The following is a 19177-nucleotide window of genomic DNA, read 5'->3' as shown; positions in this document are numbered from 1 at the left end:
GGGGTCAGGGGAGTGCGCCAAGCTGTCACTTTCTGCGCTTGCGCAGCAGGAGCAGGGGCGGACGATTGAACGCAATTGCCTTGGCAACCGGGAGGGTGCCGTCTGGTTTAACCGTCTTGAAGTTAGTGCCTACGGGGCCGGGGGTGGGGGTGGGGGTGGGGGTGTGTGTGAGGAGATCGGGCGCACGCGCCTTGAGGATTTAGAATGGCGGATCCTCCCGAGCGCTGAGAAAAACGTGCCTCAGACCGCTACGCAGGCGCAGAAGCCCCTCTCGAATCACCGTGCGCAAGCATCCCAAGCTGCGCTAACCACCTCCGCCGCGGCCCCGAACGCCCTTTGTCCCACGGCCCGCCACTGTCCCGCACACCTTCCCTGGCCTTCCTTCCGCGAGGTCGGCTTTTCCAGTTTTCTCCTAGAGAGCTGGGTACCAAAAGCTGAGGCCCCGCCCCCTCCCGGAGCTCGCTGGCCCGCCTCTCATCCGTCCTCCCTCCCTGCTCGGGTCTTAAGCCGAAAGGAGCCGAAGCAACAGCGGAAAAAGCCGAGCTCTCCTCCAGTGTGTGAGACCTTCCCGAAGCATTGGCTGAAGGGAACGACAGTCTCCGGAAGGGGCGGAGTGACCCCGTGGAGCCTCCGGAAAGAGCCGAAGATTAGAATCGGCCTTAATCTCTAGAGGGGTGGCGAGCGAGCGCTGGAAACCTTCGGAAAGAGCCGAAGGCCTGGACGGTTAGGATTGTCAGAAGTGACTGGCCGCCAGAACAGGGCCGGCGAAGGGTGGGACGGATTTCCAGAGGAGACCAGAGACAGACGGTTTGAGTTGCAGGAAAACCCGTATCTTTAGGCTGGTGTAGGGGAACGCGAGGACCCACGTTCCCCTCCGAACGTTGAAACGCTAGTCTCCGAAAAGTTACCGAAACTTGGGCAGCCCGCAAAACCCTCGCTTCTGGTGATTTCGAAGGCGACCGCCGCCTTCAGACTTTTCCGTCCGAGAATAGCCGACAGGCTTCGGCGCGGAGCTCGGGGAAGTTCGAGGGGGGGTGAGACGGGCGGGACGAGGGGGTGGAGTCGGGACGGGGCGGGGCTTGATTAGGTAGACGACGGAGTGCCGGCGGGGGCCGGAAGTAGCTGAAGTCAGCGGCGGAAGTAGCCGGAGCGGGCGGGCGGCAAGGCGAGGCGAGAGCTGCACAGGGCCCTACGCGGCCGCCTAAGCATGTCGGACTTCGACGAGTTCGAGCGGCAGCTCAACGAGAATAAACAAGGTGAGGGCGCCGGGGTTGTGGGGTGGCTTCTTGCTTCGCCCTGTGCCCCCCGCCATCCCCCCTTCTTGTTCCCTTCCCTAGGGCCGCACGATGCCCCCCTCCCGTCCGTGCCGCGCGCGCCTAGCTCACGTGACCTCTCGGCGCTGAGGGAAGGGGTGGCGGGCGAGGCTCACGGCGCGTGCGCGCCGCAGTAGCCCGCGCCCACGTGGTCCCGGCGGAGGCGGCGCGTTTTGTCAAGTAGGCACGTTGAGAGCGCGCCGGATTCATCAATGTGAAGCTTTTTTGTTGTTTTACATTTTTGTCTTTTATTTGAGAAAGATGAATTTAGGTCTCTCTAATTCTGTCTTTTCCTTTTGCTGCCTTGGCACTTCCGCTTCCGGTCGGGCGTACTTTTCCTTCCTCCACGCCCCCTTTGTTTCCAAAATGGCGGTGGTGAAGCACCCCCCCCTTCCCTTTCCTTCACGTGGACTGGGGCTGCAGTCTCTCGCTGCTTGTGTAGGTTTCGAGCCTGTTCATATTTTTCGGTTTCTCCAGAACTCTCCTTCTTTGATGTTCCTGTCTCAGTCTCCGGTTTTGCGGCGTCTTAGATAAAAATGTGTCCTACACTTGTTTGCCCGCCAAAGAGGGAAGTCTGCGTTCTTTGTGCTCCTGCAGAGCATAAGTCATATATGCCTTCGGGTTCTTGGCGGCAGACAATATCAGTTTTCCATATCCCTAACAATCCTTAAACCTTTCGGTTTTAGGCAAAGCCCAAGTCCTGTATCATTCCAAACTTGGATCCCTAAATGCAGTCACACTATAGGGATAGTAAAATCGTCCACAAAATGGGACGGAGGGAGCTGGCCCATTTTTAGGTTAGTGGAGGCAGATGCTCCTGGGGTAAGATCCTGTACTATGAATTTGGATCAGAAAGGCAAGCAGGCTATGTTAGTGCTGACGGACTTAGCGATACCAAGGAAAAAGTTGAGTTATGGTACATCTCCAACCTTTTCTTTTTTGTTTGAGATTGAAGAGCTTTAATTTCTTGAGGATTGAGACTTAAGCTGGATGAAACCTTCAGAATTCTTTGGAATGAAGCTGGAATTGAGAGAGTGGAGAGTGGCTGAAACAGTACGCATAGGAAAATAATTACTCTGAGCGCCCTTGGTGAGCTTTACTGCTTTGAGTAGCGGACTGCTTAAGAGCGTAGGGCTTAGGAATTGAATATACCTGAGTTCAAATATCTGCATTACTCTTTATCTGATAGTCTGTACCCGTATGCTGATTTTCGATGCTTTGTTTACCGGGTTTTTGAAATTAGTGGTACATAGCCGGGTGGTGGTGGCGCACGCCTGTAATCCCAGCACTCTGGGAGGCAGAGGCAGGCGGATTTCTGAGTTTGAGGCCAGCCTGGTCTACAGAGTGAGTTCCAGGACAGCCAGGGCTACACAGAGAAACCCTGTCTCGGGTAAAAAAAAAAAAAAAAAAAAAAAAGAAATTAGTGGTACATCGAGGCAAGGACATTTGTTAAACTCTTAAAATCTATCTTTTTTTCTGAGATAGGTTTCATCAGGTCTCTGTGTAGCCCCAGTTGTCCTTGAGTCCTTGATCCTGTCGAACTCACAGAGATCCTCCTGCCTCTGCCTTCTGCATGAGGTGTGAGCCACTACCCCTAAACAGTTTTAAGTGAGTCACTTCTGAGTGAATCCTTCTAAGGACAAAATCGTTTTCTGTTTATTGAGCAGGAAACTGAGGCTCATAAAGTTTTTTATTTTTATTTTCTCTTAAGAAAAATAGCTCCAGGCATTAGTTGGTGGAAAGCTGGAGCTGAGTTTAAATGGAGCAGCCTGCATATATACTATGTGGCTTGAATTATGTTAAATGCCTAAATAATAATAATAGCCATAATTGGTATTGTGAAGATAGGAGGACTTTGGCTCAGATAGACTGGTGTTGAGTTGTAGAAGGTAGGGAAAGTGGATGCCAAATGAGAAGTGGATACCTCATGAGACTTGGGTAGTGTAGGTGTGACCTTCATTCAAGGAAGGGAAAAGTGGATGTTAAAGCGTAAGTTCCTGCGTTTATGTAGAGCTCTGACTGCAAAACTGGTTCCTTGTAGTTCAAGTGGAGCTTCTTCAGCTGATGTTGGAGGCTGTGATATATGACGCGTAGTTCTAGAGTGTTCCTGCTGCTGTTGGCAACAGAGCCTGAGACCTGGCTTATAAGGGTCGGCTATTGGAGCTATGTACACAAGACAACTACAGTATAGCATTTTGAGCAAATGAAGTTTCCTTTTCTTAACTGTCCAGCATCAGTTTGTGGGAGAAGGTTCTTGCCTTGCTGGAAGAAAGCTTGACCACCTTGTCACCTTGCCTGCCTGTGGGTATTTGTGTTTGACCTAGCCTCACTGTATCTCTCAGCTTTAGCCCCCTTCTCAGTTTCTTAAGTCTCCTGGGAGTTTGTGTCCTAGGCACCCGGTATTGTCACTTCATCTCTGGAGTTCTTTGTTTTTGAGGCTTAGCAGCAGGGAAGACATTTGGGATTTGTAAGTGGCCCCTTTTCCTGGTGTGGAGCCAGAGCTGCCTGGCTTTGTGCTTGTCTCAATATTCCACAGGTCTTGCCTCTGTCTAGCTCTTGATTGTTTTTATTCTTTGCATGTATACATGCAGATTCTTTGCTGTTAGTAGTTGAACTCAGACTCTGTACTTACTGAATGTTTTGCTTGGTCTTCACTCGATAATTCAGCCCGGTCCCTAACTTAATGGCATTACAATTTCAGTCTGGACTCCACTGTTTCCTGCGTTTTAGGCGTTGAGTAAGTCCTGATTTCCTTGTGCCTTAATCTGCTATATGAGCTTCTGGCAGTTTTTGAAACAAAGCATTAGTGATAATTAAATGCAAGTGAAGATACTGTTTGTAGATTCAGGTAGAATATCTCAGGGTTGTTTTTTTTTTCCTGAGGTGCTTTTTTAGTATTAGTAGTTACAGAGTTAAAGATTTCAGATTTCAGATTTTTCTACTTACTGCCACAGAAAATATGTGGTATAAATGTGGGGTGAGGTTTTCTCATTGCTTTTTCCTACTGCCAGTCTCAGAAATCAATACTTTTAGGATATGCCTGTTTCAGTTTTTGAGTATGTTTATTTTTGAGATAGGTCCTCATTTAACTCATTAGCCAACTCTTTATTTTCCTGTGTCAGCCTGTTACATGCCTCATCACTCCTGGCTGTGTTCATCAGTATGGGTGAATGGGAGGTTGATGGTTGAGACTGGTGGTACTTTGGAATTAAGGAAATACATTAAGGTGATCCTGGTTTAGTTTCTACCCTGGGGGATAGATTGCAGAATAGGAGTTATTGTGTTTTTGTTTAAGTTGGGGTCTAACTATGTAGCTCCAGCTGGTGTGCAACTTGCTATGTAATGTAGACCAGGCTGGTCTTGAACTCTGAGATCCATCTGCCTGCCTTTGCCCTCTGAGCCTTTGTAGTTTTTCATGCAAGGCTGTGCTCTGTTAGTGGCCATGACCTCTATGGCAAAGAAGCTAAGGAAGCAGAGTAGATAATGGTGAAGACACAGGTCCTTGTACTATCCCACCCTGCTTTTGAGGGAGTGAGGCGGGGAGGGCTGGGGGGTGAGGCTGCTCTGGACCGTTAGTTAAATATTCGGGAGGTATCTTTTCCTTACTTTTTTCTGTACATTCAGAAAGAAGCTCCTCCCTTTCAGAGGGTGTTTGCTCTTACATTATTCACCTGGTTGGGAAGGGATGGAGTTGAGTTTCTTCACTTCTTAAGGTTACTAGATCTGCCTGGCACCTGACCCTTGGGTCTGATGGTGGGGCTATGGGTACCAGCTGGTTGCAGAGGTTTTTTCCTGAGGGGTTGGTCGGTTTCTTCAGGAAAACATCATTGGGTCTCTTGATTCCCCAGCCTCTAGCCCTGCCCCTCTCAGGGACGACCCTGGGGTCAGGCCCCTCAGCCCTCGAGGGGGACCAGGAGCCAGCTTCCTCTGTCTTCTCTGGCTCCTCAGCTCCTCTTGAGCGTCTTCAGGTATCTTACACCCCGGGGGCATTTCCAGGCCCTGTCCCTTTGGTCCCTCAGAGTCCTTGGGGACTCGGTGTGGACCCAGGAGGCCTGTTGTCTCCTTCCATTAAATCCCTTCCCTGGGGGGTGGCCTCCCTGGGTCTTGGTATAGCCACCAGCACGCAGGGTGGGCTGGGCCTGCACTTTATCTTCACTCATTCCATCTCTTCTCACACTTGTCCAGAGCGGGACAAGGAAAACCGGCACCGGAAGCGTAGTCACAGTCGCTCTCGAAGCCGGGATCGAAAGCGCAGGAGCCGAAGCCGAGATCGGCGCAACCGGGACCAGCGCAGTGCCTCTCGAGATAGGAGACGACGAAGGTACTAGAGCTCTGGGACCTCTGGCTGGGCCCTCTGTCAAGAGACTGACTGGGTCTGCCTGACTGTTCCCTGTGTTGGTGCTGTTTGGTCTGTCTTCAAGTCAGTTTTCCCTGTTTATGGGATTTCTCTCAGTTTCCCTGGCAGTGCCAAAGGGTTGCTGGGGGCAGTAGTTCCTGGGAACAGGGACTTTTTTTTCTTTCCCTCTCTAAGGGCAAGGCTGTCCCTGTCTTTAAGGGCCCAATTAGTTTTTCCTTGTTCTACTACTCTGTTTGGGGCTGTTTTGGAGCCCTGTTTCTTTCTGCTTCCTTTGTGTTCTGGGAGTAGGGCTGTATCTGAAGCCTGGACCTTAATTTCCAGCTTAGGGCTATTGGTCTAGTTATTCAGAGTCATCTTCCCTTCCTGGGTTCCCTCCATTCTCTCTGTTTCCTCTAGATGAGGAAGTGTGGGATATATGAAGTGCTTTCTTCCTTATCTCAGTTTCTCCATAGAGTGGCCTAGTCTCTTCCTGCTCCTTTTCATTATTTCCTATTTCCTGGGAATGGTAGGGTTGGGGGGATTGACAGGGCTGAGGGGACCTGCATGCTCCTCGGTCCTGCCTTGGTCTTGGGGTTCAGTGACCTTGGGCGTGGTGTGTTGTGTGGGGAAGACAAAGGTCCCTAGTCACTCCTCCCCATACCTTTGCCTTTCCCTCCCACCCCTCAGCAAACCTTTGACCAGAGGCGCTAAAGAGGAGCACGGTGGATTGATGTGAGCTTCTCTTCCTGCCCCTTCTGCCCCATGCCCACTCCCTTCTCCTTCCTCACCTGTGCGATTTGCCTGCCTTGCGTCCCTACCCTGGCCTGAGCCCTGGGAAAGAGGCTCATCGGGCAGTGTCCCTCTTCAGGCCCAGGCCCAGCTCTCCCTCCTGGAGAGAGTGGAGCTTATGTGTGGGAGGGTGTGATGGGCTGGGAGGTGTTCCTTATGGGACTTGCAGGCCCAGTGTTGGTCAGACTGAGGTTGCCCTGCCCACTTTCCCCCTCCCCGCTTCCCCAGTCGTTCCCCTCGCCATGAGAAAAAGAAGAAGGTGCGTAAATACTGGGACGTGCCACCGCCTGGCTTTGAGCACATCACCCCAATGCAGTACAAGGCCATGCAAGGTAGGTCTCTCCCTCCCCACAGACTGTGGTAGGGGTTAAAATTGTGTGTGTGTGTGTATGTGTGTGTGTGTGTTAGGGGTTAAAGCTCTGTGTGTGAACGTGCTTAGTGAAACTGAAGGACCATATCCTAGGGCTTCTGGTACCTGCTGTGAGAAACACTGCTGAAGGAGAGACTGTCTTTCACAGTGGGCTGCCTAGGAAGTCAAACTCAGCAGTGGGTATTGGATGGGCCCCGCTGCTGAGCTGACTGGGCTGATTGAAGAGCTTCCAGATGAAGTGGTCTGGAGGGTGGGTAGGTAGGGCCAGTGTACACTGAGTGACCCTGGTTTTCAGGGTTGATAATGGCTTTTCACTTTTTTCATACCTCTCTTGAAGCTGCGGGTCAGATTCCAGCCACTGCCCTTCTCCCCACCATGACTCCTGATGGTCTGGCTGTGACCCCAACGCCGGTCCCTGTGGTTGGGAGCCAGATGACCAGACAGGCCAGACGTCTCTACGTGGGCAACATCCCTTTTGGCATTACTGAGGTACTGCCCTCCTCCTGCCCCTGCCCTCTCCCCCTTTTCCCTACCATGTGCCTCCCCCCCTCCATTCCCTTTCCCCAACCTGCACGAGTCAGACTCTGTTCCTGCAAGACCCCCCGGCCCCCTCCCAGACGGACGGATGGAGTTGAGCCAGCCAGGGGCCGGGCTGGGGGTGGCCCCTCCCTCCCTCCTCTTCCCCTCTCCCGTCTCCCTTTACCCAACCTCCTCCAGCAACCCAGGGATCAAACACACACATAACGTACCCACCTACATATTGTACCTACGTGTTGGAGAGAGACAGAGAGGGAGACTCGACACACGTACAAACAGACGTCCCTGCAGCTTTCTGACATGCTCTCCTTTTCTGCCGTCTATCCACATCCTTTTCCCCACATCCCTCCCATGGTCGCTGTTCTTTTATTTTTGGTAGCCCTGACCTCCCCTACCTTCCCCACCGCTCCTCTCCCCCATCCCTCTCCCCCACCCCTTCCCGTGGCACCCCTGAGAATCCCGAGATCAAAGAGTTGTTTCCATTTCTCTTTAAAGTGAAATATTGTGGGGCTGAGATCCCTCGTAGCAACAAAAAGTTTGCTACCATCGTCGAAGGCAAGTAAGGTCCATTCTGACTTTCTCAACCTGCACTTTGCTACATTTGATAAACCAGCCCCCGGACTCCAGGGCCAGATCCCTCCACATCACTCTTTTCTCCTCCCCTCCCGCCCTACCCCTTCTTCCCTGCTCCTCCATCCCTCCCTGCTCCTGCACTCTCCTTGCTCTGCCTCTCTGGGCGCCCTTCATGGCCCTCTGCTTGTCTCTCTTCCTGCCTTGTCTGCACTGCACATTTCTTCCTCGTGTCATCATGGGTTTTGTTTTTGTTTTTTGCTTTTTTGTTTTCCTCTTGCTGTCATATCTTTTCCTCTTTTCTTGAATAACTTTCTCCTAACTTTTTGGGCCCCATGGCTCATCCCTCATGCCGTCTGGCCCATTTGCTCCTGTCTCCTGTCCTTTGGTATTGCTTCTTCTCTGTTCTCTCATTTACCTCCTGCATTTGTTCCTACTATTGACCTCTACACCCCTGATCCATATTCCACTGTCCCTGTCCCTCCCCGTTCTCCCGTCCCTCATTCCTCTCCCCTTACCCCCAAACCCCTCTGTGTCTCCCTCTCTCACCCTTCCCCTCCTCTCTCCACCTCCCTCCCCGCCCTTCCCTGTCTCCTATTCCCTCTGCAGGAGGCTATGATGGACTTCTTCAATGCCCAGATGCGCTTGGGGGGGTTGACTCAGGCCCCTGGCAACCCAGTCTTGGCTGTGCAGATAAATCAAGACAAGAATTTTGCCTTTTTGGAGGTGAGCTTTCCAGTGATAAGGATAAGGGATAGTAGGGCTGGCCTGTGCTGCCTACTCTGACCGCTTTCTCTGCAGCGGTCATTTCATTTTCTATTTGGCTGCTGGAGGAGTTCTGTAGTCCCATTCTATGTTCTGTCTCACTGGGAGGACTGTGAGGCCCCTGCCTGCTTTGTTGGTTTTTGAGACTATTCTGGCCCAGTTCACTCTGCTCAGGCTACACACTGATCTTCCAGGGGGCTCAGTGTGCTTCTACCTATTTGGGGCCTAGGCTGAGGCAGTTTACTGTAGATGTTTATGTCATGTTTCTTGGCAGTTACTCTCCAACTGTTTGTGAAGACCTAGCTCAACTCTGAGGTCATACTCATAAAAAACAGTGGGGGTGTTGGCATGATCAAGATTGCTGAAGAGGTTTTTGAGTGTTCCCTCTCACTCTGCACTTGCCCTTCAGAGTCCACTTTGATTTGTACTGTTGTAGACTTCAACTTAAATGTCACTTCATCAGAAAGCCTGGGCTGTCATTGCCACCTAACTTAGTTGACCTGACTTTTCCATGCTGGCTTCTCAGTACTGTCAGCACTTATGATGCGTTTATGATTGTCAGTGCTTGTTATCTGTTGGGTGTGAGCTTCTAGAGGCAATCTGATACTGCTTCTTTCCATTGTCCATTATGGGTTTAGAACATTGTTTGTTTATGTAAGTGGGAGGAAAGTTGCAGTCTTGGGGGAGGGGGTCTAGTCCCAGCCTATCCCTTACCTCTGTTGCTTCTCTTCCTTCAGTTCCGGTCAGTGGATGAGACAACCCAGGCCATGGCCTTTGATGGCATCATCTTCCAAGGCCAGTCATTGAAGATTCGAAGGCCTCATGACTACCAGCCACTGCCTGGCATGTCAGAGAATCCCTCTGTTTATGTGCCTGGTGAGTGAAAATTTGTTGGGTGGCTGGGATGGGGAGTCACTGTTTCCTCAACCCACGTTCCTGTTCTTGGTCAAGCTACAGTTGCTTTGGAAATAAGTGTGTGTGCGCTGTGGATGTTCTTCTAGCTTGGCAGCTGTCCTAGGCCTCTGAAGTGGCGAGCTGTGATCTGAGAACTTATAGCTCAGCTTAACTTGTAAGTGTCAGAGCCAGCTCCCCATCAGAGGTGTTCTAGAAACTGTGATTGAAATCTGGGCATTGTTCTTACCTTGTCTCCTTAGCCCTGGAATTTCAGGGCTTGATATGTTGTATATGTATGTACTTGTAAGTACATATCAACAGATCTTTGCATGATGCTGGTGTGTGGTCTAGCATGTTAGTGTTCATTGATTCCATGTCTTTGTCTGGCATGTGTTCTATGCTGTTTCCTGTAGTATATAGTATAACCTCTGATTGGTAGGTCACAATAGACCTTTAGTGTTTATGCTACAGACACGATCATTAGAAATTTGGATTCTTTGTGATTTTTTTCTTTTTCATTTTCTACACAAATCTTTCAGAGTTTAAAGGCTCAATGTGTGTCATCCTGTAAACTGTAGTTTGCTGACCTAGCCTTTGGCAGGTGATATTGGGTATGAGTTGGGATATGTAGGCTGTTTCATCTCCTACTGGGCTTTAGGAAGCACAGGTGCTAGAGTCTTAGATAAGTTAGTAAGGCCCAGGTCTGAGGCTGATTGGGATGAATGTGAGGTCCTCCTGGTTGATGGCTCAGGATCAGAGGGTGCCCAGTGGAACCAAGTCAAGAAATTCCTTCATTCTAGAGGAGGAACACATTCCTGGTAGTGCAGGACTTGGGCTCATGGCCTGACTACCGAATGCTTTCTTGTTGCAAATTCTGGTGAGGTCAGTGCCTCTTTCCACTTGTCACATACCTGAGTCTAAAACTAACATGCTCTTAAAAATACTGCTTGGAGGAGATTCACGGTGGTACTGGGGATTGAACTCCAGCCGTTGTGCTTGTCAGGAAAGCATTGAACCTCTAACCTGAATCCCAAGCCCCCTGTAAGTTCTTATTTGAGGAGGCCTTGAACTTTGGATCTTCGTGCACAGTTGGGATTATAAACTTGTACTAGCAGAGGCCTAGCTGTAGTTTTTTGATAAATGGAATAACTGTATCTTTGAGGTAGGGTTTCACTAAGTTTGCCTAGACAGGTCTGGAACTTGAAGGCCTCCTGTCCTCAGCTGCCTGGGTAGTTGGGATTATAGGCCTGTGCCACCAGGTCCTGCTTGCTTACTGATTCTCAGGTGAAGCTGTAGAACATCTTTTTTGTATCTCTTGGCACTAAATTTATTGTTTGGATTGCTCTTTAAAAACAACCTGCTGGTTTTACTGACTGTGTGGCATGCCATGTGCTGCCTGTTCCTGGATCTTCTTTTAGCCTTCACTCAGCTAATTATGACTTGGAGCATAATTGGAACAAGCAGGTATGGCCCACTGCTTGTTATTATAAATAGATTTTGGCACTTTGATTACAGGTATCATTGTGGTACTAGGAATTGAACTTAGAGCCTTGCACATGCTAAGCAGATAGTCTGACACTTGGTGATATCCTCAAACTTTTTATTAGTAGTTTGAGGCAGGGTCTCTGTTTCCCAGGGAGGCCTTGAACTTTGGATCTTCGTGCACAGTTGGGATTATAAACTTGTACTAGCAGAGGCCTAGCTGTAGTTTTTTGATAAATGGAATAACTGTATCTTAGACTTGAATCCCTGCCCCCCAATAGTGAGATCATAAGCATATGCCACATCAGTTTACTATCCTCTGTAGTAGGTGGAATTGTCGTTTCACAGAGGAGGAAAGACAGGAGTGATGATTAATAATTGTTCATGGTCATGAAATTCTTAGGTTTCCTGAGTTGCACAGGTTGGCCCTGGAGGGAGTCCTAGCTCAGTGTTTCTCTGTACTCTTTCATGTTAAACTTTCTACTGAAAACATGTAGCTAACAGACACAGTTGCTTTGGATCATGCTGCTAAGTGGCAAGCCTCTTTCACAGGGAGGCTGCACCGCTGTGATTAAAAAATAGGAAGATAAGTCCTGAGTCTCTTTGGGATGTGCCTGCCTGAAGATCTGGCTTTTCCGGCTCTGCCTGTGCTTCTGCACAAAATTACCACTTTGGAGAAGGCAGCAACAAGTGGAATTTTGCCTTCAGGTCCCCTGTCTTGTTTTTTGGATTTCCTCTTCCAGAGGAGGAAAACAAAGGTTTATATAGATAAACTAAAGAGGAAAAGCATTTGGTGAAAGTCCAATAAATATTGATGATAGAGTTAAAAGATTTTTAAATTGGCTGCCTTTCTCCCTCGTGAGAGAGTATGGACTGATAACTCACCCTGATCACCTGCAGTGGAAGCTGAGCTGCATTTCCATCGAAGTGAAGTCCTTCTCAGTCACCAGTGTTAGCTGCTTGTATCCCTGGGATTAAGTGGAATAGGATGCTTCTGTATGGGCCCTATTTGTAGTGTGGCGGTGGTCTCTCCTTTTCTCTAGGTGTAGACAGCACAGAATTGCAGTCAGGGCAGCTAGCTTGGGTTCTGTCTTGTTCTTCCTCTGAGATAAGTCACAATGATTACCAGATTGGGCTTGTAGTCCATCTGCTGCCTTCCTGCTTACTTGTCAGAGACCAGTGTAGAGCCACCTGCTGAGCTGCTGTAGAGAGGCTCTGTTGAGTTGGACTCTAGAAGTCACCTTCTTCCTACTCTTAGAACTTTTATTTCTTTTGTTTTAAGCCAGGACTCTTGTACCTAAGGTATGAGTCTTTTGCCTGCATATAAGTATATACTGTATGGATGCCTGGTGTCTAAGGAGGTCAGAAGAGAGCAAGTTGAATTCCCTGGAACTGGAGTTATGAGTGGTTGTGAGTCATCATGTGGGTCCTGGGAAACTGAATCTGGGCCTCTGGAAGAGCAGCAAGTGCTCTTAACTGCTGAGCCAGCTCTCGAGCCTTAGATGGAGTTTTAAAGTGGTTGTCTCTGGCTTATGGCAGTACTGGATATGGCCTAGCTGTTAGTGCTTCTGCTTGTCATAGGTGCACTGTAACTTCGGTCTGTTGCGGTTTAGATGACTTGGCTACTGGGATACACTTCTGGTGGTTAGAAATAGCTGAATTGATGCCTGCAGTTCTTTGGGGCTAAAGAGTTATAGTGGGGCAGATGGCAGCTTAGAAGATAGATGGGGTGTGTCCATTCAGTATGCTTTTGTAGATTAGGATGGACCCCTGCACTTAGCATGGAGAAGAGCTGAAAAGGGGGAGGCTACTTCTAGTGAGACTTTGGAACAGAGGACTTACGCTGGACTGATGACTGATGCAGGGGCCTGATAATGACTGTAAGAATAAGTGCTAATATTGGTGAAGTTTGTGTGATGTGCTAAGAAACATCTGGCTATCACTTATATGTGAGTTGAGTAAAGAAGTGGTACAAACTCCCTCAGGTGATAGCACCATGTAGTTATATTGGAGCTTTAATGGATTCTAAACACAGCTTCGCAGAGTTGACCACTAGTCATCACTACAGTGGCAGCCAACACTGAAGCATGTTCTGAGACTCTGAGCAGCCTCTCAGCTCCTTGTCTGTCACATTACCTCAGAGTGCAGGTCACTCCTGCAGGGGCTTATGAATACACGACCCTGAAGGCAAAGGACTGAACAGCTGAATGAGATGAGATGTTGGTGGGTGGTTGTCAGTTCCTAGGGCATGTTTTCTGTTTAGTTGGCTGGTTTAAGCTTGTGTACTTGTCAGAATAAGGGGGTTTGGGTTGGCTTCCACCTTTATATGGTATCTTAGGTAGGATAGGACCTGTGAAGGGGACTCATTGTAGATTTTTTTGAGACTGATTCTCTTCCTTAGCCTCTCAAGTGCTGAAAAGATAAGTGTGTATGTCACCAATCCCAGATTTTTTCCTGGATGTTGGGAAATTACTTTGTATTGGAATTGAAGTCTTTATACATTTTTGTCTTTAGGAGTTGTATCCACTGTAGTCCCAGACTCTGCCCACAAGCTGTTCATCGGGGGTTTGCCCAACTACCTAAATGATGACCAGGTAAATTCTCTGCTCTCTTGCTAGCTACCCTTCTTAGCCTGATGAAACCCTGATGAATTTTCGGGCCTTTGTAGGTAAAAGAGCTGCTGACGTCCTTTGGGCCTCTCAAGGCCTTCAACTTGGTCAAGGATAGTGCCACGGGGCTCTCCAAAGGCTATGCCTTCTGTGAGTACGTGGACATCAACGTCACAGATCAGGTGAGTCCAAGTATCTATCTGCTCGCTCACTCCATCTGCCCTTAACCCTACTCTTATTTCTAAGCTTATCCTCTCCTCATGCTGGGGTGGGGGAGGTGTTTAGTCTTAAGCAAAGCCTTGTGGAGACTCATTCCTTTTCCCTTGGTTTTGCCTCTTTCCAAACATAAAAGCCCTTTGCCTTCCACTCTTTCCCCACCAATGCCTGGTTCTTTGGGGGAAATGCTGGGCCCCTTGGTTCCTGACCTGTTCCTCTCCTGCGCCCCTTCCACCTTTCGTCCTCCCACTATAGGCCATTGCTGGGCTGAATGGGATGCAGCTAGGGGACAAGAAGCTGCTTGTCCAGAGGGCGAGTGTGGGAGCCAAGAATGCCACGCTGGTGAGCCTCCCGGCACGTCATCTTCCATTGGCTAGAGGGACCCTGGGGGGGGGGGAGGGTTGGATGGGAAGGTTTTCTTGAGTTCTGCCCCAGTTTTCATGGGAGGGGATTTGGGCACTGGGTTCATAAGTGTTTAAGTAGAGGAATGGTCCCACTAGTTGGGTGTAAGAGGCACAGGCTTGAATGGAGGGAGGCTACTCTGAGCCTTTTTGTGACAAATCTGTTTCCCTGGCCCCACAGAGCACCATCAATCAGACACCTGTGACCCTTCAAGTGCCCGGCCTGATGAGTTCTCAGGTGCAGATGGGCGGTCACCCAACGGAGGTCCTGTGCCTCATGAACATGGTGCTGCCCGAGGAGCTGCTGGACGATGAGGAGTATGAGGAGATTGTAGAGGACGTACGAGATGAGTGCAGCAAGTATGGGCTAGTCAAGTCCATTGAGATTCCCCGCCCCGTGGACGGCGTTGAGGTGCCTGGCTGTGGAAAGGTTAGAGTGCCCTTTTTGTTTTGTGCACACACACCCTCCTTACCACCCTCCATCTCCCTCAGGACCTGTCTAGTTGAGACCAAAGGTGGATACAGAGGACCCAGACAGGATCAGGGTCTTCTGGGGACTTGGGGCCTAGAGTGGAGAAATTGGTTTCTATATATCATACAACTTAGTTCAAAACTTATTTTTTCTCTTTTCTTATGTGGGATTCTTTTACAATGATGTTACCGCATACAATTTCCTTACTATGTACATGCCTTGAAGCTGCATCTGTGTTCTTTGAGTGGCTCCTGTGCCTCTTTATAGGATGTGGTACAGAGGTGACAAGCCACACACAGCTAGGCACCACATGTTTGTGGCCTTGATTTCAGAGGTTACTGAGTTACCACTTATACCCTGGTAGGTGTAGAGGAGCTGTGCATGTCCACCTGCCCCGGCCCGTGGGGGTTTTCGACAGGGGACCCTAGAAGAAAAGGGCAGAGAAACAGACAGGAGACGCGAAGAACGAGGTCAAGACAAATTAACTGCTCAAGACCTAGTAAACTGTATTTTCTCAGGGAATTTATACAGGCAGGGGAAGAAGTGAGCAGGTGGGATTCTGCACGTAGTCTAGGCACTCAGCCAAGGTGAATCTCTGGCAGCAGCAAGATCTTTTCTTCTTCTGGGAGGGCAGTGACCACTCGATTTCTCCAAGGTCTGTAGCTGAGGAAAAGTCAAAACCCAAGGCTATCTTTAAAATGAACTCTAAACAAAAAGTAAAGTCAGTTTGGCTCCTGGCATCCACCTTGGAAGGTGCCCCTGAGGGGTTGGTGGTGTTCTTATTCTGTCAGTAGAAGATTCTTACCAAGGGACAGAGGGGGACACTTTGATAGGGCGCTGTGTTGGGCAGTAGCAGGAAAGGGTAGGAAAAAGTTGTTTGATTCTTTTATTTTTCTTTCTGGTACTGAAGATAGAATTTAAGGCCTCATAGTAGCTAACTAAGCAAGTGCTTTATCATTGAACCACTTCCACAGGCCCAAATTCTGGTTTTAGATAGGTGGGTCTGTCCTAGGCAGATGAATTGCTGTGTGTGTGCTTGGGGGTGGGTATATTCAAAGTAGGGACTTGATTTGCCCCTGTAGAGCTAATTGCTGCTTGAGGAGTATGAATGAGTGAGATGAGGATAGGATGTTCAGTCATTGGTTTTAGGAACCCTTTGTTATGGCTGAAAGGACCATGAGCAGGAGTTGTGAGAGAAGAGGCCAATTTTGCAAGAGGATTAGGGAGGGTCTTATGAACTTGAGGAACAAGTCTAGGGTTTTCTTATAGAGGAGTGGGGCTTCACAGATAGAAAAAGACTGACGTAATCCCAGATAGTTTGATAAATGTATGGAGAGGGCCCAGTCATGAGTCGGGTGATTCATGGGGTTTCTTGTATTAATAGAGGAGAAAGATGGTGGTCTGCTTTAAAGTATGGTCCTGTGCTGGGAGATAACTGTTTAGTCAAGGTGATAGTATGTAGTGATAACATATAGTTTGTATGCCCCCATAAAACTTGAAGTGGTGAAATTGTCCAGAGACATTCAGAACAACACATCTGTGTCCATAAGTGACATGGTGACTATAATAGGCAGCGAGAGAAACGGACGAGTTTGTGGAGATGGGGAGGAGAAAGGTGATCCAGGAGCTGAGTGTCAGGCGAGGTGGAGGGCAACAGCCATGTTTGGGCCTGCCTTTGAGGTTACTTAGATATCCAAATAGAGTCAGCTAGGAAGCAGTTAGCCGGGCAGATGGGAACTCCTTAGCGGGTGAAGATTGATAGAAACTCACATGTGAGGAGGCTGGGCAGCTTTCAAATAAATCTTGGGAACGCAGCAGAGGTCTGGTGCTGTGGTCAAAAGGAAGAAGACTATCTGGCTAAAAAAGCCTCTTGACTGCTTCTGTGCCAGTATTTGATATGCCACTGTTGGTCTGATTCAGACTGGCACCTTAATGGAAGCCTGCCTTAAATGGGAATTGGGTAAATAAAAACAGGATCTTGGAATGCACAGACTGGCTTCTTGAGCAGCTGACTTTTTTTTTTTGTATTGATTTTCTTCATTTGAGACAGGGTTTTGCTATGCTGCCTCAGTTTGGCTAGCCTTCAACTCATGGCACTTAGCTACCATGTTCACTTGTCTTCTAAAAATATATGGTTGATGCTGATGTTTAGTGTATATTATCCAGCTTTAAGTTATTAATATTTTGGGGGCTGGCTTTGTTTCTGTTTTGAGATGGGCTGATTTGGGGCTAGTGATCTTGCCTCAGCCCCTCTGCTGGGACTGCAGGTCTACAGATCTTCACACAGTCTATGCAGTGAGCACTTAGAGCCTGTCTCAGAGCTTATCTTAGAAACTTAGCTAGCTGTATTTCTCCATTATTGACATTTTGGAATAGATTGTTTTGGGATTGGCCATCAGTGGTAGGCTCCACACCTTTGTGTTAACTGACACATTATCTCCTAGGGCTATCTTCTGTCCCTAGAACCAGCCTGCTAACTTTTGTTTTTAAAAACAACAACAACAAAAACAAAGAATGCTATTATATTATAGCACAGTAATCGTTTAATTCCTTGGTGTCTAAGCTTTGTTTAAATGTTGCTATCTCTAAATGTCTTGTTTCAGTAAGGTCCAAATCCTGGATTTGGGTGCAGTTTCTTTTTTAATAGATCTTTTTTTTAAAGATATATTTATTTCATTTATGTGAGTACATTGTCCCTATCAAAGAGGTCATTGGATCCCAATTACAGTTGGTTGTAATTGGGATTGAGCCAATTGGTTGAACTCAGATCTTCTGGAGGAGCAGTCTCTTAACCACTGAGCCATCCCTCCAGCCCCTTGTAACAGATTTTCAACTCACTTATTTTTGGTTTTTGTGCAAGCATGGGACAACATTTGGGAGAGGAGTCAGGCCTTTCCAAGGTTGATGGGGTTGAACGAAGGATGTCAGAGCCATTTTGCTGGCTCCATAAAGCTATCAGTTTCAGCTCATATTCTCTTCACCTCTTCTGAAGTCAGTTGGTTTTAAAGTAGGGTGGTAGTCATGCAGTTTCCCATGTTGGGGCACCTTCATAATGAATACAATACTCATTTACTGTAAGGTGGTTCAAGCAGGATTATCAACATGGATTTATTTTAATTCGGATTTGTTTTAATTCCAGTTGGGCCTGAGTCCTAATTTCTGAGCTTTCCTTACCCACTGTCTGTGGGGAGAACGTGACTGTTGTGGTTTAGGGAGCATCCTATGGGGTGCATGATACAGAAGTGACCCTTCTCTCCTCTGGGGTCTTGACTCTCTGGCCACCTGCCCTGTGTACTTAGATGACTCAGGCCTGTCTATTTTTTTTTTTTCTTCTCCATTTCTGTGATGTCTCTCTTCTGTGCCTTGTTCTTGGGTACTATAGAACATTTGGGTAAACACCCTCATACTAAACTGAAGGCCTCTGTGCAGTGTGATGAGGTGTTCTCAGTTCCTGTGCTGATTCTGTACTTAAATGAATGCTGACTAGATGCTAGGAGCCAGCCTTGCTCACAGATCTGCCTCTTGTTCCTACAGATCTTTGTGGAGTTCACCTCTGTGTTTGACTGCCAGAAAGCCATGCAGGGTCTAACCGGTCGCAAGTTCGCCAACAGAGTGGTGGTCACAAAATACTGTGACCCTGACTCTTACCACCGTCGGGACTTCTGGTAGAGGTGGCTGGGGGAGGGTGGGGGCAGGGCTGGCTGGGGACTTCCCCCCCACCTGTCCCCTCCTCCTTTCCCCCCTCTGAAGATGGGCAGAGGAGTGACAGCCGAATGACAGCCGGCAGCAACTGGAATGGCAGCAATTGTGGGGGGGTGGGGGGTGGGGGGCTAGGGCAGGAAGGGGACTGGGCAACTGCACACAGGCCCACAGACACATGCACCCACAGACACAGGGAACGGGCTGGGATGGGGACTGTGTGCGCAGCAGGGCGGGTAGGACCCCCACAGCCTCTTCCCTAACAGCCTCTTATCCCTTACACCTCTTTCCTCCTCTCTTCCTCCATGGTAGGAACATAGCGTGTTTATATTTTATGGCCAAACTCTTTTGAATTTTGTTGTCTGGCCCTCAGTGCCCTGCCCTCTCCCTTTGCAGGACCACAGCTCCCGTCCTCTGGCTTTTGGTCCTCCCTGTTCTCCACCCTGGTTTAAGTAGTTGGTTCTCCTTAGTCTTCCTGACTCAACCCGTGGTCTCTGTCCCGCTCCCCCTCTCTGTGGCAGTTTCATATTTGCTAATACGAATTTGCTCATTAAACATTTTGTTGTATTTTACTTTATGGAGCCCCATCTGTGTCCAGTGTGTCCGCCCTTCTCTTTCCGCCGAGGGTGTGGAGGATTCCGCCTAGGGAGGGAGGGAGGCCTCAGGGTGCCGCGAGGGCTTGCACGGTGGAGAGGCTTCAAGGCTTGGACTTGCCACTGCCGCT

At 48.9% G+C, this 19177-nt stretch overlaps 1 protein-coding gene across 3 annotated transcripts; it reads left to right on the top strand.

Moving 5' to 3' along the window:
* Positions 1-1084: 1084 nt before the first annotated feature.
* On the top strand, positions 1085-19025 carry U2af2 (U2 small nuclear RNA auxiliary factor 2). Of its 3 annotated transcripts, none has more exons than XM_052169644.1 (12): positions 1085-1256; positions 5499-5634; positions 6337-6381; positions 6667-6770; positions 7146-7297; positions 8525-8641; positions 9418-9556; positions 13571-13650; positions 13725-13847; positions 14137-14235; positions 14464-14712; positions 18289-19025. In XM_052169644.1, the coding sequence occupies exons 1-12, from the start codon at positions 1208-1210 to the stop codon at positions 18421-18423; spliced, it is 1428 nt and encodes a 475-aa protein (XP_052025604.1). In that variant the 5' UTR covers positions 1085-1207; the 3' UTR covers positions 18424-19025. The 3 variants fall into 3 exon arrangements, with proteins under 3 accessions (XP_052025604.1, XP_052025615.1, XP_052025623.1); XM_052169655.1 differs by having other exon boundaries at positions 1086-1256; positions 14137-14223; XM_052169663.1 differs by lacking the exons at positions 1085-1256; positions 5499-5634; positions 6337-6381; positions 6667-6770; positions 7146-7297 and adding an exon at positions 7845-7900.
* Positions 19026-19177: the final 152 nt, after the last annotated feature.

Source organism: Apodemus sylvaticus, chromosome 1 (genome assembly GCF_947179515.1).
Source record: "Apodemus sylvaticus chromosome 1, mApoSyl1.1, whole genome shotgun sequence".
Classification (NCBI taxonomy): domain Eukaryota; kingdom Metazoa; phylum Chordata; class Mammalia; order Rodentia; family Muridae; genus Apodemus; species Apodemus sylvaticus.
Note: the sequence above shows the minus strand (reverse complement) of the source record. Positions and strands in the feature narration are given on the sequence as shown.